Genomic DNA, 21,600 nt, shown 5'->3' with positions numbered 1-21,600 from the left:
CTCACAAGACAGCGCTGGATTCGAACCCTGTTGCTGGCGCTATAACAGCGTCGCACTCACCACTTTGCTAACTGTGTTGCCCAACGGTTGTGGTAATAACATTCAGAAATGAGGCTGTAGATTTATCTTTCCGTTCCACCCCTGATAGGCGTACTATCCAGGATTGAGGTGAGAAGAAACCTCATCTCAACAATTGTGAACTTGTGGGACACTCTTCCAGTAAAAGATATATTCAAATGGCTATGGCCCTGTTGGTGAAAGGGAACAGGTGGTGTGGAGAGAAAGCAGGAATGGGGTACTGAAGTTGCCCAATCAGCCATGATTGTATTGAATGGTGGTGGAGGCACAGGTTTGAAGGGCTGAATAGCCTACCCCTACCCTAATTTTATGATTCTATCCTTTCTATGCATCCCTGAAGAGACCAATCCATGCCTGTTAACAAAACCATAGGTCCAGTGCCTTAGCTCTTCACATATGACCGCAGAAAACGATAGAAAATACGAGCTGTCGGTCACAAGATGATCTTTGATTTCAATTTCCATTAGGTTGATTTCTCTATTGCTCTAAATTCTATCATTTTAGATCCATAGAAAATTAAATCACAGTAACAGACACTTTCCCCCCCCCCCCATCTAACCTGTGCCAAACTATTATTCTGACCAGTCCTGTTGACCCTCCCATCCATGTATCTATCCAAATTTCTTAAATGTCAAAATTGAGCCCACATTCATCAAAATTAAGCCTGCGTTCTCCGCAGATTTCTCCAAAGATTCACTAATATCAAGGGAATTTCAACCTTAAGTGTTCACCTTACCCAAAAACAACTTCCCCTAGTTCTGGATGCCCCTTTCAGCGACGTTATTTAGTCTTGAAGAGCTAATAGAGCAAAGCATGAATCTAGTCTCTTCCAATGCAGGAACTAGGCAGTTCGAACTCCATGGATTGCCAAATTCCTGGTTACACTGCTACGTTGAAAGCTGCTAATTGTATAGATCAGGAATTGAGCTGAAATTTTTTTTTTCTGAAATCACTTAGTTCACTTTCTAATGATGAGTTTATTGAAAGGGAAAAAGTAATCTGACAAATAAGAATTATTTTTCATAGTCTCCCAAAAAAAAAGTATTAAAGTAAGCTTTCTGGAACCGGTGTGGAACAGAAACTAGAGAGCTACTTCTTACAAACAGTGACAATTATAAATCTGTCAGGCATGTGAAGTCAGTTGAGGTGCAAGTCTGCTTGCGGCTACCTTAATCACATAAATATAAAATTTAGCAGATTAATCTGATTTGAAGAGAGAGAGAGAGAGGTAAGAGATGGTGCAAAGATGAAGAACAAAGCTTCTCCCACATTATTACTGTGTATCAAGTACCTCACTGGTCATTCAAACTTTGATGTACCCCATTGTGTAATGCACTGTGGAGGAAGGGGGACGAAGGTGGGAAAAAGTAGTAGGGAGAGGGAGGGAAAGAGGGAAAAGGAGGGAGAGAGAGAGGGAAAAGGAGGGAGGGAGAGAGAGGGAGATGGGAGAGAGGGAAGGATGGAGGGAAAGGGAGGGATGGAGGGAAAGGGAGGGAGGGAGGGAAAGGGAGGAGGGAGATTATGTCAGTGATAGAAGGACTAGAGCAAACACTTCCCAACCTGATTTGTATCTCCAGGTCTGATCTTTCTTCATAGTAAACCCGGGGTGACATACAAAGCGGATGCCTAGGCAGGATGTGCCGTCTTCTTGCAAGTCCGTTGTCTCTTCTGTGTTTTCTGGCTCCAACCTGCCACTGGACAACACACCAACGCAGACATCAGAGAAACACAGCGTACTGAATTCCTACTGGAGCTGCTCTCAACTGCTGGAAAGCAAGTTTTGCTAACCTTGCCAATCAAATTCACCCACAGGCAAGCAGCTGCATCGCTTTACCTGCTGAGAAATTATGGAAATCAGTTTCTCATGATGACCGAATGAGTTCTCACCCGGCACTGAATAAGGCCTGAGGTCAAGGCTACAGGAGTAGATGACCACTCAGTCCTACAAACCCTGTTCTCCAGGCAATCATGTCTGATCTACTCTAACTTTTCTCTATGTCGCCATTACTCCTTAGTCAGCAGGTTGAACCCGAGTCTCTGTCGCTGTAATAGCATGGCGCTAACCATTTTAAGGAATGCCTCCTTGTTTTGGACTTCCACTTTAACCTTTCTGTCATCCTTTGCACAGGCTTATCTAAATACAGTTCTGTTATCCAGAAGGGCAGCCAAAATTTGCGGAAATAGGTAAACAAAAAGGTTTAAAATTGGCACACCTCACTGTTAGTTCGCCGATCCACACAACACGCAGTCTCAAGCAACTGGAAAATTCAATTATCCAGCATCTACCAATCTCCATAGGTGCCGAATAACAGGGGTTTCACTGTATCTCTATAAAATAGTCCATCTTCGTGTTAGAGAAAGGACAGTTAAATATTCAAATCAGCCCATGAGACATCTCACTTCCAACTTCCTTATTAAAAATGCAAGAAAAAAACTTAAGAAGGAAATCAGGGGGTAAAAGAAGACATGAGGTCGCTTTGGCATATAAAGTGAAGGAAAATCCTAAAAGTTTCTATGGGTATTCAATAGCAAAAGGAAAATAAGGAACAAAATGGGTTCGCTTGAAGATCATTGTGGTCAGCTATGTATGGAGCCAGAAGAGATGGGGAGATCTTAAATGGGTTTTTTGCATCAGTATTTTCTCAGAGTCTAAGGAAGTGAGGGAAACAAGCAGTGAGATCATGGATCCAATACAGATTAAAGAGGAGGAGGAGGTGCTCGCTGACTTAAAACAAATAAGGGTGGATCAATCCCCAGGGCCTGACAATGTATTCTCTCATATCTTGAGGGAGGCCACTGTAGAAATTGCAGCGGCCCTGGCATAAATATTTAAAATAGCCACAGGTGAAGTGTCTGAGGATTGGAGGATAGCTCTTGTTTTAAAAAAAGGTCCCAAAAGTAACCCTGGAAATGATAGGCCAGTGAGCCTGATGTCAGTCATAGGTAAATTATTGGAAGATGTTCTAAGAGATAGGATATACAAGTATTTGGATAGTCAGGGACTAATTAGGGACAGCCCACATGGCTTTATGCATGGCAGGTAGTGTTTAACCAATCTTTTAGAGTGTTTTGAGGAGGTTACTGGGAAAGTTGATGAGGGAAAGACTCTGGATGCTGTCTACCTGGACTTTGACAAGATCCCAACTGGGAGGTGAGTCAGGAAGGTTCAGTCGTTCATGGTGAGGTAGGCCAAATTTGGAGTATTGTGTGCAGTTTTGGTCAGCTAACTACAGGAAAGGTATCAATAAGATTGAGCAGGGAAGATTTACTAGGATGTTGCCGGGAAGTTGCAGGGAAAGGTTAAACAGGTTATGGCTTTATTGCCTGAAGCGTAGAAGAATAAGGGGAGATTTGATAAAGGCATACAAAGTTACGAGGGGTGCAGATAAATGCAAGTTTAGGGGAGACATCAGGGGTAAGTTTTAAAAAAAAAACGCAGAGAGTTCTGGGTGCCTTGAATGCATTGCCTGGGGTGGAACAATAGGGGCAATTAAGAAAATCTTAGGAAGGCACGTAGATGAAAGAAAAATAGAGGGTTATGAGGTAGAAAGGGTTTAGTTTTATTTTGGTAGGTATACATGGGTCGGCACAACATTGTGGGCTGAAGTCCCATACTGTGCTATGTTCTGCTGCATCAGGTTTAAGTCACGTTCCATGGATGTGAACTCTAAAATACAGCAAAGTACTGAGGGAAAGTTGCACCCGCTAAAAAATATTTTTTAGAATAAAGCCTCCACTCAAAATACCCTATATTAAACAACCTAACCCAAAAAAAAAATCCCATTCTGCTGTTTGTGGAAGCTTACTGTGCGTGAACCGGCAATGATGATTCCTAAACTCCAATGGCACATCCATTTATGAGGCATTTCACTGATTGAAGAGAGCTTGGGACCAAACATATATGGGAAAGCGGCTACAAAAATGCAATTTTACTTTACAATATTCTTTCTGAATATTGGAAAGGACAGGCAGACAAAGAGATCTAATTTTGAGTCAAAACTCTGTCTGGCCCGCAGGAAAATATGTCATATCTACTCTACCAAATAAATCTGAAGAAAATAAAATTAATTCTTACAAATAAGAGGGGCCCAGATCCGCAACGGTTTCCGGATCTGGATTCAGCCGTGCCTGTAGGGTGGTTCCGTACTTGGATCCGATGTGTTGCAGCGCACTGGTGAGATGGGACAGTAAAACGGACACCACTTCCTTCTCCTTTAAAGGGAGAAAATACAAAGAACAAAGTTGATCAGCAGAAGCAGTCAGCGTTGATTTGTTCAAAAGCCAAGAGGAAAATTGTTATTGGCAAAAGGCAGGAGGGGCTTCAGCAATTTGAGCAAAGAGCAGCTTCAAAGAAGCTGATAGTTCAGGTACCTAACATGCAGGTCTGGGTCAGCTGTAGATTCACTGCTGTGAGAAGTGAACAACTTCACCACTACTGCATTATTCGATTGCCAGGATAGTAGTTGGGAAACCTGATGGACAGTCCTTGTGTTCTTGGGACGTTTTGCGGAAAAGGGTTCAATCAACTCTGGCTAATCTTCCACGGGTGTGTTCAGGTGTCTTACCGGGTTCGCACTTCCTGCTGGACCATGAGGACTCAGCACCGCAGCCTCTGGCGAGTTTCTGGTGGCAACATTGGATTCCACGGGTAAGCATGCCTTCCGTCTTCTAATCTGTTTCTTCTTCCTGGAATCTGAAAGATGGCGGGGGGAGAAAAGGAATCAAAGTCCGCGCATGCACACCCCAACCAAGATCGTGGGAGTCACCTTCCCAGTAGACCCAGAGCTTTGTCTTCTGGGGAACTTTACTGTGGTTGGTAAATCACTAACTAATTTTCAAATTAAATTCATAGACATTGCCTTGTGTGTGGCCAGGAAGTACATAGCAGGAAGTGGCCAGGAAGTGCATAGTCTGACTCCCATCGACTCATGGAGTGGTGGTCTTCAGAGATAAACAGTTGCATCTCACTTGATAAGGTCACATACAATCTCAGGAAGGGATAAACACCTTCCTAAAAACCTGGCAGTCTTAAATAGGTACCCCACTGGTGCCAATATAAGGTCATGATCGCTAACTGGCTAGCCAGTAGACCTCTGTAAAGATTTTAACACCATGGTATTATAGTGTCTCCATATGTTTTACTATAGACACTAACAATGGGATCTTTTTTGAGTTCCTTTTTCTTCGTTCTTTCTATGTTTAATAGGACATATAGAGGGGAGGGGGTGGAAGGAGGGGTTTTCTTGATGTTTTGGATTTGGTATGTGTTAAATATATTTAAAATGATAAATAATACAAAAATAAAGTCGTTGCATGCACACACACACAGACACACTTGGACTGTACCAACCAGTTCCAGAGGAGAGCCGCCAGTTTCTCTTATTCCTCTGTTTTCTCCCCCGCACCACAACAGTTTGATAAATTTTCACCTTTGACCATTTATACCAACTATTCTCAACTGATTTTTTAGCTACGCTCCCCTAGGACTCTGCACAAGGTTTATGGGCCACCTTCCCTGTGAAGCCATCAAGCTTTGGCTTCTTCCACTTTTCTCTCCTACCAACTACGGTAACATTTATGTTACGCAAGGAATAAAAAAAAGCAAGGCTTTTACTTAAACGTGCTGGAGGGCTACCGCTGAAAATGGCTGATTTATACAATTGACTTTTAAGGTTGCTAATGTATCTGCATTGACCACTTTTCCAGATTTGCTATAATAAAAACACATCTATTTTCTTTTGGCAATTTTACATTTTGCATTTCTGTCCAACAGAATATTTTTTGTAGACCTGCAGCAATGGTAACAGGCCCCATCGGCCCACGAGTCCATGCCACCCAATTAATCTACAACTCCTGGCATATTTTGAATTGTGGGAGGAAACCGGAGCACGAACAAACTCCTTACAGACAGCGTGGGATTTGAACCACGCTCCCGTTTGCGGGTGCTCTAAGTGTTGCGCTAGCCGCTGTGCCAAATTTATTCCTAACCACTTCAAAACATTGTGAAGACCTGCGATTTGTCCTTCAGAGAGTACTGCTTCTCTAATCTATTTAGTTGTCTGAAGAGGGAACACAAAATATTTGAGGACCCCTTCCGCCCCACATACAGCATCTTTCAGCTACTCCTGCCGGGGAATGTTTATCAGAGCCAGCCCCACCAGGCTGAGGAACAGCTTCTTCCCATGGGCAGCGAGGATGCTGAATGACCAAAGGAACTGCTCACACTGACCCTCCGAGACTCTCATAGTCATGAAACAATGTTTATTTATTTGTATATATGAATACTTGTCCTGCATGTGAATGCAATTGTTTGTTCGTACGTGTGTAATGTCTGTTTGTGTTTTGCATCAATGACCGGAGAACGCTGTTTCGCCAGATTGTACTTGTGCAATCAGGTGACAATAATCTTGACTTTCCTTCATGAAAACAGTATCAAAATATGGGTTTTTATTTTGCCACCTTTTCCAATATTTGTCCTTAGTGGACCCCCCCCCACCCCCAGAATTTGATTTTACAAGTCACTAATCTGCCCATTAGTCGAAATCAAGGAGAGATGTATTAACGTCATTGATAGGAAATCTCAATTTCATTTTATCAATGATAATGAGCTTTCTCCAGCCACAAAATGAGAAGAAAATGGTTTTTGCCATCATAACCGATAGCTGAGGCAAAGAGCATTGATGCTCTGAAGGAAACTGAAAGGCGGCAAGTTTGGCGGTTAGCACAACACCTTTACAACGCCAGTGATTGGGACCGAACCAGGGTTCGAACCCCTTGCTGTCTGTAAGGAGTTTGTACGTTCTCCCTGTGTCTGCGTGGGTTTTCTCCGTGGGCTCAGGTTTCCTCCCACTGTTCAAAGTGCACCAGGGGTGTGGGTTAATGGGGTGCAAATTGGGCGGCACGGGCTCGTGAGCTGAAATGACTTGATATTGTGCTATATGTTTTTTTTTAAAGGAACAGAAGACAAAATACTGGGAGCAGGAAGGAATGAAGAGAACTTTGTGACGGGGAGGTGATTGTGATCGGGTCTGAATATTCTATATGCCATGCAAATCATTGAGATGGTGAGAAGTTGAATGACAGTCGCTGTCACCCAAGTGAGTATCAGCCCAGACAACAGCGACACACAACAGTGGTACCGCAGATCTACACTGTGAGTTATTTTAGAGCCATGGTAGATACAAATACATTGAAACATTAAACTTCCGCAGACTAAAGCTGCACCGTATTCTGTGACCGAAAGAAAATTCTGATTTTGCGCACTGAGGCATTAAAAATGGGACTTTGTTATCGATGGGAAGTCACTCTGAAAGATGGCTCTTTTGTATCACAATGTTTGTGAATATTTTTAAGCCGACCTTCCCCTTCCCCAAACAATCTCTCTTTTCAACGCACTTTTTGCAATTCCTCTGCATCCATCTAATTTGAGAGCTGGGGTTACATCTGGACCCTAATTTTAAAGTTGAAGATTCTCAACATTTGCACTCATTTGAACTATTTTTAAAATGACATTCACACATACCTCGCTGGCACATTTTCCCGTAGTCATTTGGTTCGCGAGTGGCCATGTTCATCACTCTTAAGCGCTGCAGGGAGTTCTGCAACGTAAGTAAGTGTTGATTAGAATAGGTTGAAGTGAAAGTGTCAGTTTATTTACATTCATCAATAACACAACGATGCCATTCTGTCAGTCAGCGTATTGTGAACAGTTTTGGGCTCCTTATTTAAGAAAGGATGTGCTGATGTTGGAGAGGGTTCAGAGGTTCATCAGGATGATTCCGGGAACAAGAGGATGATTATACGAGGAGCATTTGACAGCTCTTGGTCTGGACTCATTGGGAATGAGGGGGATCTCATTGAAACATTTTGAATGTTGTAAGGCATGGACAGAGTAGATAGAGAAAGTCGGCTTCCCATGGTGAGAGAGTCTAGGACAAGAGGGCACAAATTCAGAATTGAAGGGCGACCGCTTAGAACAGAGATGCGGAGAAATTTTTTAGCCAGAGTGTGGTAAATTTGTGGAATTTGTTGCCACAGGCAGTTGTGGAGGCCAGATCATTGCAGAGAATGATAGGTTCTTGATTAGCCAGGGCATCAAAGGTTCTGGAGAGAAGGCCGGGCAGTGGTGCTGAGTGGGAAAATGAATCAGCTCATGATTAAATGGTGAAGTACAACTGATGGGCTAAATGGCCTATTTCTGCTTCTATGTCTCATGATCTTACCTACAACCCACTCCGCCTAACAGTGCTTGCTTTTACCATGAATGTGAACACATTAATGTACTCCAGTGTCTGTCATAGTTCAAGTGGAAGCTCCGGTGATCCAAAAATTAGATTCCAGTCCCACCTCAAATGGCTTGAAGACAAGATTTCACCAGATGTCACAACGAAAATCAGGTGCTCAAGAAAATGCTCAGTCAAATTGGCTGTTAAATTGAGGCCTGAAATATCCCTTCAATAAAAAACTGTGAGACTATTTCCACCCAGTGATCTGGTCAATATTCATTCCCCATTTAACATCCACTATATCACGGCCTGGTTGGAAGCTGTACCACATCAGTCCACAAGACCCTGCAGAGGATCGTGCAATCAGCAGAAAAGTCCACTGGGGAACCTCTTCCTAGCACGGAGGACGTCTCTACTACACTCGATGCAGGTGGAAAGTAAGAAATACTTTGAAAGACTCCACACATCCCGCATGTAAACTGTTCTCCATTCTGCCATCTGGTAGGAGGTACTGAAGCACTTGCGTCCTTGCATCCAGAGTGGGAAACAGCTTTTCCACCACCCCCACCACCCAAGTCATCAGGGACCTGAACTCCAAGTACAGATGTGCATAGGGTACCGTGGACTTTCATAATGTGTTAACTGCCTTTCTAGCATATCTATGTAAATGTGCTCCATAGTCCTGGAGAAATGCCCTCTCATCCTACTGTGCAAGCATGGTATAAACGATATATAAGACGAGAATAGCTTGCCTGATCATGAGTCGTTTGTATGCTTGGTTTCAAAGAGCACCTCATTGTTAAGTGCTTTAAGGCAACCGTTCTCAAAGGGAGGCCAATAGACTTGGGTTCTTTTCCCATCACGTAACATAAATATTCTCTATGTTTTTTTTTAATGTAGTCAGTAGGAGAGAAGTATAGTCGAAACCAAAACTTGACTGCTTCACAGGGAAGGGTGTCGGAGGAAGGGACATAAACTTTGATCAGAGTCCTGGGGGCCATAGGTGAAAAAGGTTGAGAATGGCTGCTCTAGGGTGACGCAGGCTAATGTGATAATGACAAGGTAAGTTACATGGGTGACATTAACTGAAGGATTGTATTGGTAATGGGGTGGTGATCATAATATTAATGCAAAAAAATGTTAGATTTAGAGATTTAAATTTTAAATACAGTGGTTACCCCCCCCCCACCCCGCCAATTCACTTTCCAGTTTCAGTTACCCATGATCCGAAAATACAGTACAGATCGTATTCAGGTCAACTGTCATGGTATCACAGTGCATGTGTTCAAGTAATTTTTTAATATTGATATATAATTGTTCTCTTTTTATTTTTGTTGTTAATCTCTCATTGTGTCTAATTTATAAATTAAACTTTATCAAAGGCTTATATGTATAGGACAAAAGATTGTATATGTAGAGTTTGGTACTCTCCGCGGTTTCAGGCATCCGCTGGGGGTCTTGGAGCATATCCCCCGTGGATAAGGGGGTCTACTGTACAGACATACAGCACAGTAAATAGGCTTTCAGCCCACAGGTCTATGACACCTAATTACACCCAATCAACCTACAATCACCAGTATGTTTTTGAACAGTGAGAGGAAACTGGTGCACCTGGAGGAAACCCACGCATACGCGGGGAGAATGTGCAAACTCCTTACAGACAGTGTCGGATTCAGACCCGGATTGCTGGCGCCATTACAGCATTGTGCTAACTGTGCCACCCTGGGGATACAGGCAACGGGACCTTCCAGCCCAATGGGTCACTGCCGCACAATTACACCTGCGTGACCAACTCACTTAACCTTTGGAGTGTGGGAGAAAACCCGTGCAATCATGGGGAGAACATACAAACTCCTTACAAACAGCGGCAGATACAAACACGAGTCGTTGACATGGTGATGGTGTTAAGCTAATGATGCCACTCCAAATATCGTGGGCAGAAATCTGACTAGAATGCTGGAAACAACTTTTGATGGTAGGTCATTGACATACAAACTCGTCCAGCTGCTTGTCTAATAATATTGCAGAGCCTGAGACCCTGTTAATCTCTTGGGCTGAGAATGGCCAAGTATGCACTAAAGGACAACGGCGACTGCACTCCTGAGAAAACTTAAGCGGGCAAGGCTATCGGCCACCATCATATCGACCTTCATATCGACCATTCTGGCCGGCTGAGTCACACTTTGCAGAGAAATAGATCTGCAGGACCATAAGAGCGGGCAGAGAGGATCACTGGGTCTCCCACCCCCCCCCCCCCCCCCCTCACATCAACATGATCTTCTGAGAGCATTGTCTGAGGAGAGCGCACAAAATCTTTAAGGACCCCTTCCACCCTGAAAACAGCATCTTTCAGGTGCTACTGTCAGGAAAAAGATACAGCCATATCAGAGCCAGCACCACCAGGCTGAGGAACAGCTGCTTCTCATAGTCAGAGAGAATGCTGTACGACTATAGGAACTGCTCATACTGACCCTCTGAGACTCAAATTCATTAAACAATATTTACCTGTATTCATGAATACTTGTCCTGCATACACAGTTTGTCTGTGTGAGAAAGCTGAACGACCAAAGAAATCTCTCATACTCAATATCCGAGACTCTCATATTCATGAAACAATATTTATTTATTTTTTTGTAAATATGAATACTGCATATGTATTATTTGTCTGTATCTGTGTTATGTCGAGTTGTAAGTCTGTGAAGTTTTGCACTGAGGACCGGAGAACGCTGTGTCGTCGGGTGGTACTTGTACAATCAGATGACAATAAACTTGACTTGAAAAACAGAACCCCAAGCTGTTTACTTAAAGCTCGATTAGACATCACTCTTGACCTCTGCTTCCTGGCTGTATAGAACCAATGTTACCTTCACTTGCTGTGTGCATGGTGAATCCACACAGCCTGCTCGAGTGGGTGTGTTGCATTCAGGCCGATTACCACGCGTGCTCTGTCCTAGTGGCTGTGGGAGCAGACGTGCCTGCTCAGCACCTGCAACACATGGAAACAATACTCGGATGGGTATTGAGCCATCATTCATTTAGGTCACAGCTACACAGTAGCTTGATCTAAATTATCTGCTTTAATTTTGTGGAGAAAGAAACACTGTTTTATGTAAAACAAAGTGAAAATTTGAAACTCCTACAACCACCCTAATGGCTGAATAACAGATATCCTTCGAGGGCTTACAGAACAAAGGCGGGGAGGAGTTGTATGATCCAAATGAAATGCTAAGGGGTTGTGAACGCCACTGGAAGCTAGCTTGCCTTTGACAAAGTTCCCATTTGAGTAGGATACACAAGGAGAGCTGCGTTGGTGGAATTTGGCAGAGGGTTAAAGGAAATGAAGAGATAAAGTTACCTCTTTCTCTCTGCGATTCAGTGCACTGATCCAATCCTGGTTCATCCCCCAGAGTCCCGTTCTGCTGTGGATCCTGGTTTTCATCTTCTTCCATAATTCTGGATCAGGAGTGACAACACTGGCAAAACTGAAGAGACAGGCAAGAAGGCAGTTGATAGGAATGCCATGCAATAAGGAACACTGGGGCATGCCCCTTCAATGCAACAAATTCTATTCGGAATAATAATTTTGCTGATATTTGGGCCACTAGGATTAGAATTTGGAAGATCCTTGCCATGTTCTGATGATCCATGATGCCATCAAGGTCATCTACAAGATGCGGCTTCTTAAGAAAGCAGCTTCTATCCTCAAGGACCCCCCACCATCCTCTTCACTCTGTTACCATTGAGATAAAGGTACAGGAGCCTCAGCGGCTTAACGACAGCTTCTTCCCCTCCACTATCAGATTTCTGAATGGACAATGAACTACAGAGGCCTCTTTCTTTTCCTTACCCTATTTTACTTCTTTAGAAATGTGCTTTATAGAAATAATTGCCCTGTGGAACTGCTGCAAATCAATGAATTGTGTGACATGTTCACGACAATAAATTCTGAATCTGATTATTGTTCAATATTACTCAGGTTTTTAAAATTAGAACATAGAACATTACAGCACAGTACAGGCCCTTCAGCCCATCCTGTTGTGCTGACCTCTGGAGACTTACTCCACGACAATCTAATTTTTCCCTACCTCAACACCCATAGCCCTCTATGTTCTTACATCCTTGTCTATCCAAGTGTCTTTTGAACGTCCCTGTTACCACCACCCTGGCAATGCATTCCAGGCACCCACCATTCACTGTGTTTAAAAAAAAACTTACCTCCGACATCTCGCTAAAATTTTCCCCCACTCACCTGAAACAGGTGTCCTGTGGTGTTTGCTATTGTCAACCCAGGAAAGAGGTGCTGTCTGTCCACCCTATCTAAGCTCCTCATAATCTTATACATCTCCATCAAGTCACCTCTCATCCTTCATCACTCCAAAGAGAAAAGCCCTAGCTCTGTCAACCTTGCTTCATATGACTTTGTTCTCCATTCCAGGCAACATCCTGGTAAATCTTCTCTGCACCCTCTCCAAAGCATCTCCATCCTTCCTGCAATGAGAATTATTGCACTTGTAAACAAAATCAGATCTATTTCGCATTTTTCACTGCAAGTCGGAGAATATACTAAATGAGACATCCTTAAGACTTCAAATCCTGTTACATTAATGAAATTCCAATTAATTGTAAATGTCTTCTTGAGTGCTACTCCCAATTTGTGTCTCAAATTACTAACAGCACCACAAATATTTCATTCTGGCTTTAAAGGTAAAGGTTCCATTATTGTCACATAATAATACAACATTTAGAATGTAACATACATGAAATCAACTTTTGTCCATTGAAAGGCAGGCAGAGAGTCGCCACTTTGTCCAGCGCCCCTCACAGAAACCTACAGCACCTGGTGTCCCAGGGTGGTCTCCCCTCCAAGTACTGACCAGGCATGTGCCTGCTTAGCTTCCAAGATCAGACCATCGCAGACGTATTCAGGCTATTCGGTGCTGTTTAAACAGCTTGACCCACTGTCTCCGCACAAAACATAATTTTAGATGAACCTCATTGAGAACTCTACTACTGGTTTTTACACAGTTCAGACAATCAACTAGACATGAAGATTTTGCTTCCTGAACACTTTTGGGTGTACTTTATGGATTTTGGGCTGCTGGTCACCAAAATCAGCATCTTAGAATTTTTTTAGATATATTTTTGTGATTTCCTGTCATATTTTTAACATGCTTCAACCGTACAAAGCCACCATTAAAATGAATGTCTTCCCAAGGATACAATACCAGAATGATACAAACAAGGGGGCTTACAGCTACCAAACTTTAAGAATTATTATAGAGCAGCACAATTAAGATATCTATCAGATTTTTATCAAACAAGGGAAAAACCAGATTGGACCAGGTTAGAGCTAGATAAAATAGGGGAGAAGGTATCAGAACATACTTTATAAGTGGGATGAAAAGCTGTTGCGACACAGAAGTTCACCAGTACTGCACCATTTACTCAACATTTGGAAGAAGATTCACGTAGAAAGGAAAAAAACAAATTACCATCTACCAAAATTATTATTGACGCAAAATCAACTAATCCCTTTCACAATAGATAACCTTTCCTTTAGAGAATGGGAGAGAAAAGGGATCAAAAGAATACAAAATTGTTTTTTGGGAAATAATTTATTATCTTTTGAACAAATGAAGGACAAATATAATATAACTCACGATACAATGTTTGCATACCACCAACTGAAAACCTACTTGAAGGACAAATTGGGAAGCAGACTGAGGTTACCAGAAGGAAGCAGCTTTGAATATGTGATTACAGACAAAATGATAATTAAAAGATTTATAACAAACATGTACATCAAACTGCAAGAGAAAGAGAACGATGAAACAAGCTGTAAACCCAAACAAAAGTGGGAACAAGATCTAAACATAAAGATTAAAAATGAAAAATGGGAAAAGCTATGCTCCGGAACTATGAGAAATACAATAAACACGAGATTATGCATGATTCAATATAATTGGTTACACAGACTATACACCACACCCCAAAAGTTAAAAAAATGGGACCCAACAGTATCAGACAGATGTTTTCGCTGTAAGAAGGAAACGGGAACAACAGTACATGTAATTTGGGCATGTGAGAAAGTGGAAAAGTTTTGGGAAGATCTAAATCAGGTATTAAATAAAATCACAAAAAGCAACATAACAAAAAATCAAGAGATCTTTCTTCTAAGTAATATAAGAAGTAAAGAACAAGGCCTCGATTTGGATGAAGCACAAAAAAGATTTATTATGATAGCCTTAGCTGTAGCAAAAAAATGTATAATGTCAACCTGGAAATCAGAAGAGAGCCTGAGAATACAGCAATGGTACATGGAAATGAATAAACGTATTCCATTGGAAAAAAATAACATATAATTTAAGAAATAACGTCACAGTATTCGAACAAATTTGGGAACCATACATGGAGCACAACAGAGAGGGCTTACCGCGGACCTCCACCCCCTAAATGATAGAATGAGAAGAAATTAACTGACCCAGTGTGTAAAAGTAGATGACACAATTTTCTAGTTTATTTTCATTGTGTGATGACATTGTTTAATGGGTTTATTGTATTGTATATGTTGAACGTTTAATGGGTAGGGAGGGGGGTGGGAAGGAGGGAGGGAAGAAAAAGGGGAGAAAATGACACTGTGTATATTCAAGAGGGAAATGTTTGTGTGTATTTTGGTTAATATGGTTCATAGTGTGAAAAATAAAATATTTTTTAGAATTTAAAAAACCGTACAAAACCACGAAGTGCAAATTCAGTTCTGCGTTCGCACTTGGATGTCTTCCTTCCTAATCTTGGTGCACTCAGTGATGAACACGGGGAAAGGTTTCACCAGGACAATGTGACCATGGAAAAAGCGGTATCAGGGCAATTGGAATCCATCAATGTTGGCCGACTATTGTTGGATACTGATATGAGAGGCATCAAGTCAACTCGTCACCCTTATTTGTCGTTCATACCATGCTCACACGGTGAAGCGTTTCTCCAGAACCATGGAGCAGATTTACATAAATACAAGTTAAAATATTAAGACATATACAATAAAAGTCTACGGTAAACTATCCACCTATGTGCTGGGAATTCAGGAGCCTGATGGATTGGGGAAAAAACCCCATTGCCCAATTTGGATGCAAGGGCCACAAGTGCTACAGTACCTCCTGCCAGATGGAAGAAGGGAGAACACTTTACACAAGGGGTGTATGGAGTCCTTCACAATCTTTATTGCTTTCCGCCTGCATCGTGTGTTGTAAATGTCCGTCATGGTAGGAAGAGAGCCCCTAATGATCTTTTCCACTGACTCCACTATCCTCTGCGGGGTCTTACAGTCCAAGGTGGGACACCTTCCAAACCAGGCGGTGATGCAATTGCTCAAAATGCTCTTGGTACATCCTCTGTAGAATGTAGTGAGGATGGAGAGTGGGAAGGAAGTAGAGGTGTTGCTGGGCTTTCTTGACTGTGGAACTGGGGTTAAGGGACCAGATGAGATTCTCCGCCAAGTGCATCTCGAGGAACTTGAAACTCTTGACGACCTCAGGTGCTGAGTGCAAATGAAAATCAGCGGCAAAGCATTTTTAGGTCAGTTCAACTAATGCAAAATGTCAACGTCATTGTGCGATTAAACAGGCTCAATTCAATAAAAATTAATTTAATGTTTCACTTATGTGAAACATACGTGATACAGCAAATCTGAAATTATCTTTGTTTTTGTCTCGAAGTTGTCCATCATAATCGCCAAGTTCTTTTCAGGAGGAAAAACTTTAGCAAAAAAATTAATGTCCAGTGTTATTGGTCTTTACTGGAATCATGTGGTGGCGTTGTGCTTATTAGGACAATTTTCACAACTGCTTTGAGGTCCCCAGTACACATTCAGCTCTGGTGACCCTTTGGTGCCACGCATGATTTCCGGTAATGAGGACAGGATCATCGGCTCCCTAATTTCAGGAATGTCCCTGCTTTTCATCTCCTTGGGCCATGAGGAAAGTTCAAATCCATATTCCTTTTCTTAAATTTACATTTGCTTCTACTTGTTATTTTGAACACTACCAGGTGTAATGGCTTAGGAATTATCCGCCACTTTGTTGACAGCAAAAGTGTGGCTTTCTTTCAAATGTCCACATCCACCGAAACCCAAAAAATTGGAATTACAAGGCCAAATGTGACAGCGCAACACAATATGAGCCCTGGGCCAGCACAGGTTCACACTTTCAGAAGATCTTTCACGTCTGATTGACAATTGCCCATGATTGCATTCCCCAAGAGCAGGGGAGTTTTGCTGTGTCTCGATTAATATTTATGGCAACTGGTCATAATCTCGTTTTCCTTTATGGTCAACGTACTGTGCTTCGTGTACTGTGCTTCCCTATAAACTTACATTTCTTGACTTTACAACTAATGGAATACAGTTCAATGTTTTGAAATGGAAAGACTTTGCACTGGTCCAGTTCTGGGAAGTCAATAACATGGGTGCATGGAGAAAGCAAAATGAAGCTGATGTTTCAGGCCCAACCCTTTTTTCAGGAGTGCCAAAAATCAGACAAAGAACAGGACAGTACAGGCCCTTCAGCCTTTGATGTTGTTCCAACCTATATATTCCTATCAAAAAAATACCTAAACCCTCCCCATCTTGTACCCCTCTATTTTTCTTTCATCCATGTGCCCGTTTAAGAGCTTTTAAAATGCCCTAATGTTTCAACCTCCACCACTACCCTTGGCAGCCACAACTCTCGGTTTAAAGAAAATTTACCCCTGATGTCCCTCTTAAACTTTCCTCCCTTCACTTTGTAAAGATGTCTCCTGGTTTTTGCTTCTCCCACCCTGGGAAAAAGGCACTAGCTGTCTACCTTATCTCAGAATCTTATAGACCTCTATTAGGTGGGGGAGAGGGGCGTGGGAAGGAGGAAGAGGCGTAGGCTAGCAGGTGAGACAGATGGAATAAGATGTGACTGGGGGAGAGGGCAAAGTGATAGCTCTCTGAGAAGGAGAAGGAAGGGAAGACCATGGGGAACTGGAAGGGAGACAGAGGGATGAGAGAAACTGTAGAAGGGAGATAATGGAAATCAGTGTGGATACTGTCTGTTGATATGGAATATAAGGTAGTGTTCCTCCAACTTAAGATAGCCTTCAACAGCAGCACATGGACAGACATGTCAGTGTGACAATGGTGAGACCAGAAGACATTGGAGCAGAAATAGGCTATTCAGCCCATCGAGTCTGCCCCACCATTCAATCATGAGCTGATCCATTTTCCCACACTGCCCCACTGCCCGGCCTTCTTTCCACAACTTTTGATGCTCTGGCAAAACAAGAACCTATCAATCTATGTCTGAAAAACACCCGCTGACCCGGCCTCCACAACCACCTTTGGCAATAAATTCCACAAATTTACCACCCTTTGGCTGAAAAAAATTCCTATGCATCTCTGTTCTAAGCTGATGCCCTCTTGTCCTAGACACTCCCACCGTGGGAAACATCTGATCTGTTCATACCTTTCAGCATGCAAAATGTTTCAATGAGATCCCCCCTCATTCTCCTAAATTCCAAAGAATACAGGCCAAGAGCTGTCAAACGCTCCAGCTATAACACTTTCATTCCCGGGACCATCCTGGTGAACTGCAAATGGTGTGTACAACTGAAATAGTTGGCCACAGGAGATCCTTTCTATTGCTCAACAAAGACAATATGTCCATGACGCGGATCAGGCAGATTCCAGGTTTGCTCTATGCCCTCTCTTTGAGTGCAGTTGCTCTCACCTCATCCAGGGAAGAGGGTGGCATACTGTGTGGGGAAAAGGAAGCAAATCTAACAACGTGCCTGTGACCTTACTCAACTACCTAAAAATGCTGCATGCCTGCTAACACATTAATGCTGAAGAGGAATACTGAACATTAAGAATGGGAGCAGGAATAAGCCATCTGGCCCATTGAGTCTGCTCTGCTATTCAAAAAGATCATGGCTGATCTGACCACCTGTAGGAAGAAGGTCTTGAGGAAGAATGAGTTATTGAGTGACACAGCACGGAAAAATCCCTTCAGTCATGCGACCAAGTTAGCAGTCCAACCTAGTCCCATTTGCCTGTGTTTTAGCCCAAATCCTTCTGAACCCTCCTATAAGTATGTATGCCCAAATGTCAATCCAGTGGCGTAGTTATACCCACTTCAATAGCTTCCTCTGGCAGTTAAAAGTCTGTGAGTTAAAAAGTTGTCCACAAAGGGCCCTCAAATCTCTACCCTCTCACTTTACACCTATGCCCTCTAGTTATAGAACCAGCTAGCATGGGAAGAAGGCTGTGAGCATTCATATTCCCCTTTTTAATTTTATATACTTCTCTAAGGAGCTGATGTTAATGATGATGGACTAGGTTTTCAATTCAAAATGTGAAGATCAGGAAGATCATTCCTTTATTATCATGCAATAGTACAGAATGTGTAATAATAACATAAAATTGCCTTCTGCCTGCTGTAAGGCAGATAGAGTCGCCAGAAGTGTTGCCTGGCACCCCTTGCAGTATGAAAAAAGAAGAAAAAGAGTCCTTTTTATATAGGTTCTCTATCAATATTCCCTCAGCTACGAGAACTAGACTACCATCCTCTTGAAACGTCAATTTTCTTTTCTGTTCTCTAGAATTCACGGGTGCATCCCTGTTCTGTGACCATTGGTCAGGCAATCCGGCTGATCTTGTTAATTAATACATGAACCAAGACGATGCCCCAGTCAGCACAGCACCACAGAGATTAACTGATTTCAAGCTCTCCAATCCAGTCCTTACTGTTGAGGATGCTCAGCCTGTTTTGCATTTGTATTTCAGACTTGGGGGGGGGGAGGTTAGCAGAAACTTGAATTTAGTGAGGCTTGATTTTTGAAAGGTGGACAAATCCTAAATCACAATACAGAGATCAATTAGCATCAGCCCAAGATGTAACAAGACACAATTTGAATTTTATCGACAATATAGAACTGCCATTCTTCTTTTATATCTCAAAATGTCAGGATCAACTAAAGTGCTAAACAAATGATATCGATGCTCCCTATATGAGGCTTCAGCCAAACTGAAATCAACCAGATCAAACTTAGACATTTTATGAGAACCAGGAATCAACATTTAAGCTCTGTTAGGAATCCACTGAGTTTCTCCAGCACATTTATGTATTACACTCAATCCCAGCATCTGAAGTCTCTGTTGTTTAAACTTTAGGAACTTCTTAGCTTGTGCCAAAGATCGAACAGATTCATCTGCAAGTAGCATGGTTCTGAACTAGAGAATATCCCAAAGTGGGGGTAAAGCCTGATGTCCACAGTTCGTATGAGGTGTATCTTCCTCTGCATTCAGCTCAATAGCTGATTGACATCTGCCATTTTCAGTTTGGGCCATTCTCAGATGTGCTGCTAGCCAGATACAATGCAGACCCTCACCCCCCCCCCCCCCCAACCTTCTGCCTACTACACCAGTTAGGCATACTTTACAACACAAAAAAGTAAGAAATAAGAGCAACAATTGGTCATTCAGCCTTTCTGCCTGGTCTTCATTCCAAAGATTGAGTGAATACATTTCTTCCCATTTCAGTCCTAAACAGCTCACTCCATTTTCTGAAGATGTGAACCTTGGTTCGAGACACCCTATCCAGGGGAACCATCATCCCTCAAGCCACTCTGTCAAGCCCTGCCGAGAACACCTCTAGTTTCTTTGTACATACAGAGCACAATATTGCCATGGCGAGACCAAGACAATCGATCACGAGCACGGTGAAAGATGCCACTGAGTTTTGGACCGTGACGCACAACAAAGCATTTACCGTCACGTCCAGCAGAATCTCAGGGTGGTACGTGATAATAGGTCTGGATTCTAAATTTAACCCTGTCAAATGAGTCTAAAAAAAGAAAAATGTTCTGGGGGGGGGGAAATTAAACTCACTTTAGATCTGGTCCGTGAATTCTTCAAGAAATACCCAACTCCTGTACAGTTTTTACAAGCACATTAGAAGCATGCATTTTTAAAAAAATACTCTGAACCCAGGAACATTTATGATCCTTCAAAGAAAAATAAAATTGCACCCTCCCCCACCCCCCTCCTCTCCAAGTTGATGGATAACAGCAGGGTGGGAGCAGGATCTGATCCTCCTGTTGGACGTGAAATGCTGGTGTGATGTGAGGGGAAGGAAGGGGTGAGGGGTGGGTTGATGGTAATGGAGAGGGAAGTGCAGGGGAGGGGAATGATGCCTATTTCCCCCAAGTTGGATCTTGGTGAGAATGAGAGGGACCCTGATTACCCTGGCACAGAAGCCCTATATTGCTGTGCACTGCAGTCTTCCCCTCTCTTTGATCAGAAAGACCCACTAATGTCCTGCTGTACTTGCTCCCACTGTGATTAATATATTCTTAATCAATTATAGCCAAAATTCAATTGCCTCAAATTCCCACTTCTCTCATTCAGTTTTGTACAAGCGGGTTTAATATTACCTTACATGTGTATTTCAGGCCTTATCTCCGCCAATGATCGCTTTCAGGGGAATTTTTCCTCTTGCAAACACACAGCTGAACAATGGAGAAGCCACCATCTTACCACAATGCACTGTCCGCTCTCCCGGGCAGTGCGCAGCCGCGGGCGCCGCACGGCACGCCGGGGCTTGGAGTTCGGCCGCCTCGGCCGTCGCCACGGAGCCGGAGGGCGCCTCGTCCGCGCGCCGGACTGCAGCTCCCAGGGTGCGCGGCGCGCCAGCCGGCCGGCTCGAGCCGGGAGGGGGAAGCCGAGCGGAAGCGGGGAAGGACGAGGCGAGGACGGAGAAGCACGGAGGTGGCCGAATGTTTCCGGAGATTGCCGAGCGGGTGGCGGAAGAGGGGGTGGGGGTGGGTGGGAGGCGGCTGGAGAGCCGAACCGTGACGGAGATTTCTTAAAGAGGAATGCCCAGAATTGTGCATCACGGTTAATCCTTTTCAGGCAAGCTTTAAATTGCCTTTTAGTTCTCCACTCTGCTAAAATTTATTTATGCAGAACTGTAGCCATCACTGCATAGTTTTGAAAGTCATCATTTTCTTTTCCAAAGAATAATGTACTTGAGAGAGGTTTAATTTCAGAATCTCCATCTGCATTATTGAAGCCCAACTTTTTCATCAAATATGTATTTAATATTTATAATTTCTTCTTCTGCATTGGCACATTGTGGCAAATTATGCATTTTTAAAACGTAGACATACAGCACAGTAACAGCCCCTTCTGGCTCACGAGCCCGTGTCACTCATTGACCGACAAACCCCCCCCCCACCCGGTACATTTGAAGGGTGGGAGGAAACTGGAGCCCCCCTCCCC

At 43.0% G+C, this 21,600-nt stretch overlaps 1 protein-coding gene across 4 annotated transcripts in view; it reads right to left on the bottom strand.

Moving 5' to 3' along the window:
* The window catches only part of scaf1 (SR-related CTD-associated factor 1), a 39,774-nt gene extending 18,913 nt beyond the window's left edge, over positions 1–20,861 (bottom strand). Inside the window, exons 1-7 of one of the 4 annotated variants that reach the window (XM_069909464.1) lie at positions 20,754–20,861; positions 11,659–11,785; positions 11,168–11,289; positions 7,601–7,676; positions 4,644–4,771; positions 4,154–4,290; positions 1,639–1,772 (exon numbers count right to left, since the gene is read on the bottom strand). In XM_069909464.1, coding sequence (XP_069765565.1) covers positions 1,639–1,772; positions 4,154–4,290; positions 4,644–4,771; positions 7,601–7,676; positions 11,168–11,289; positions 11,659–11,752 — 691 coding nt within the window. In that variant the 5' untranslated portion in view covers positions 11,753–11,785; positions 20,754–20,861. The remainder of the gene's footprint in view (positions 1–1,638; positions 1,773–4,153; positions 4,291–4,643; positions 4,772–7,600; positions 7,677–11,167; positions 11,290–11,658; positions 11,786–20,753) is intronic. The other 3 variants (XM_069909465.1, XM_069909466.1, XM_069909467.1) reach the window with 3 other exon arrangements.
* Positions 20,862–21,600: the final 739 nt, after the last annotated feature.

Source organism: Narcine bancroftii, chromosome 13, assembly GCF_036971445.1.
Source record: "Narcine bancroftii isolate sNarBan1 chromosome 13, sNarBan1.hap1, whole genome shotgun sequence".
NCBI classification, from domain to species: Eukaryota; Metazoa; Chordata; class Chondrichthyes; order Torpediniformes; family Narcinidae; genus Narcine; species Narcine bancroftii.
Note: the sequence above shows the minus strand (reverse complement) of the source record. Positions and strands in the feature narration are given on the sequence as shown.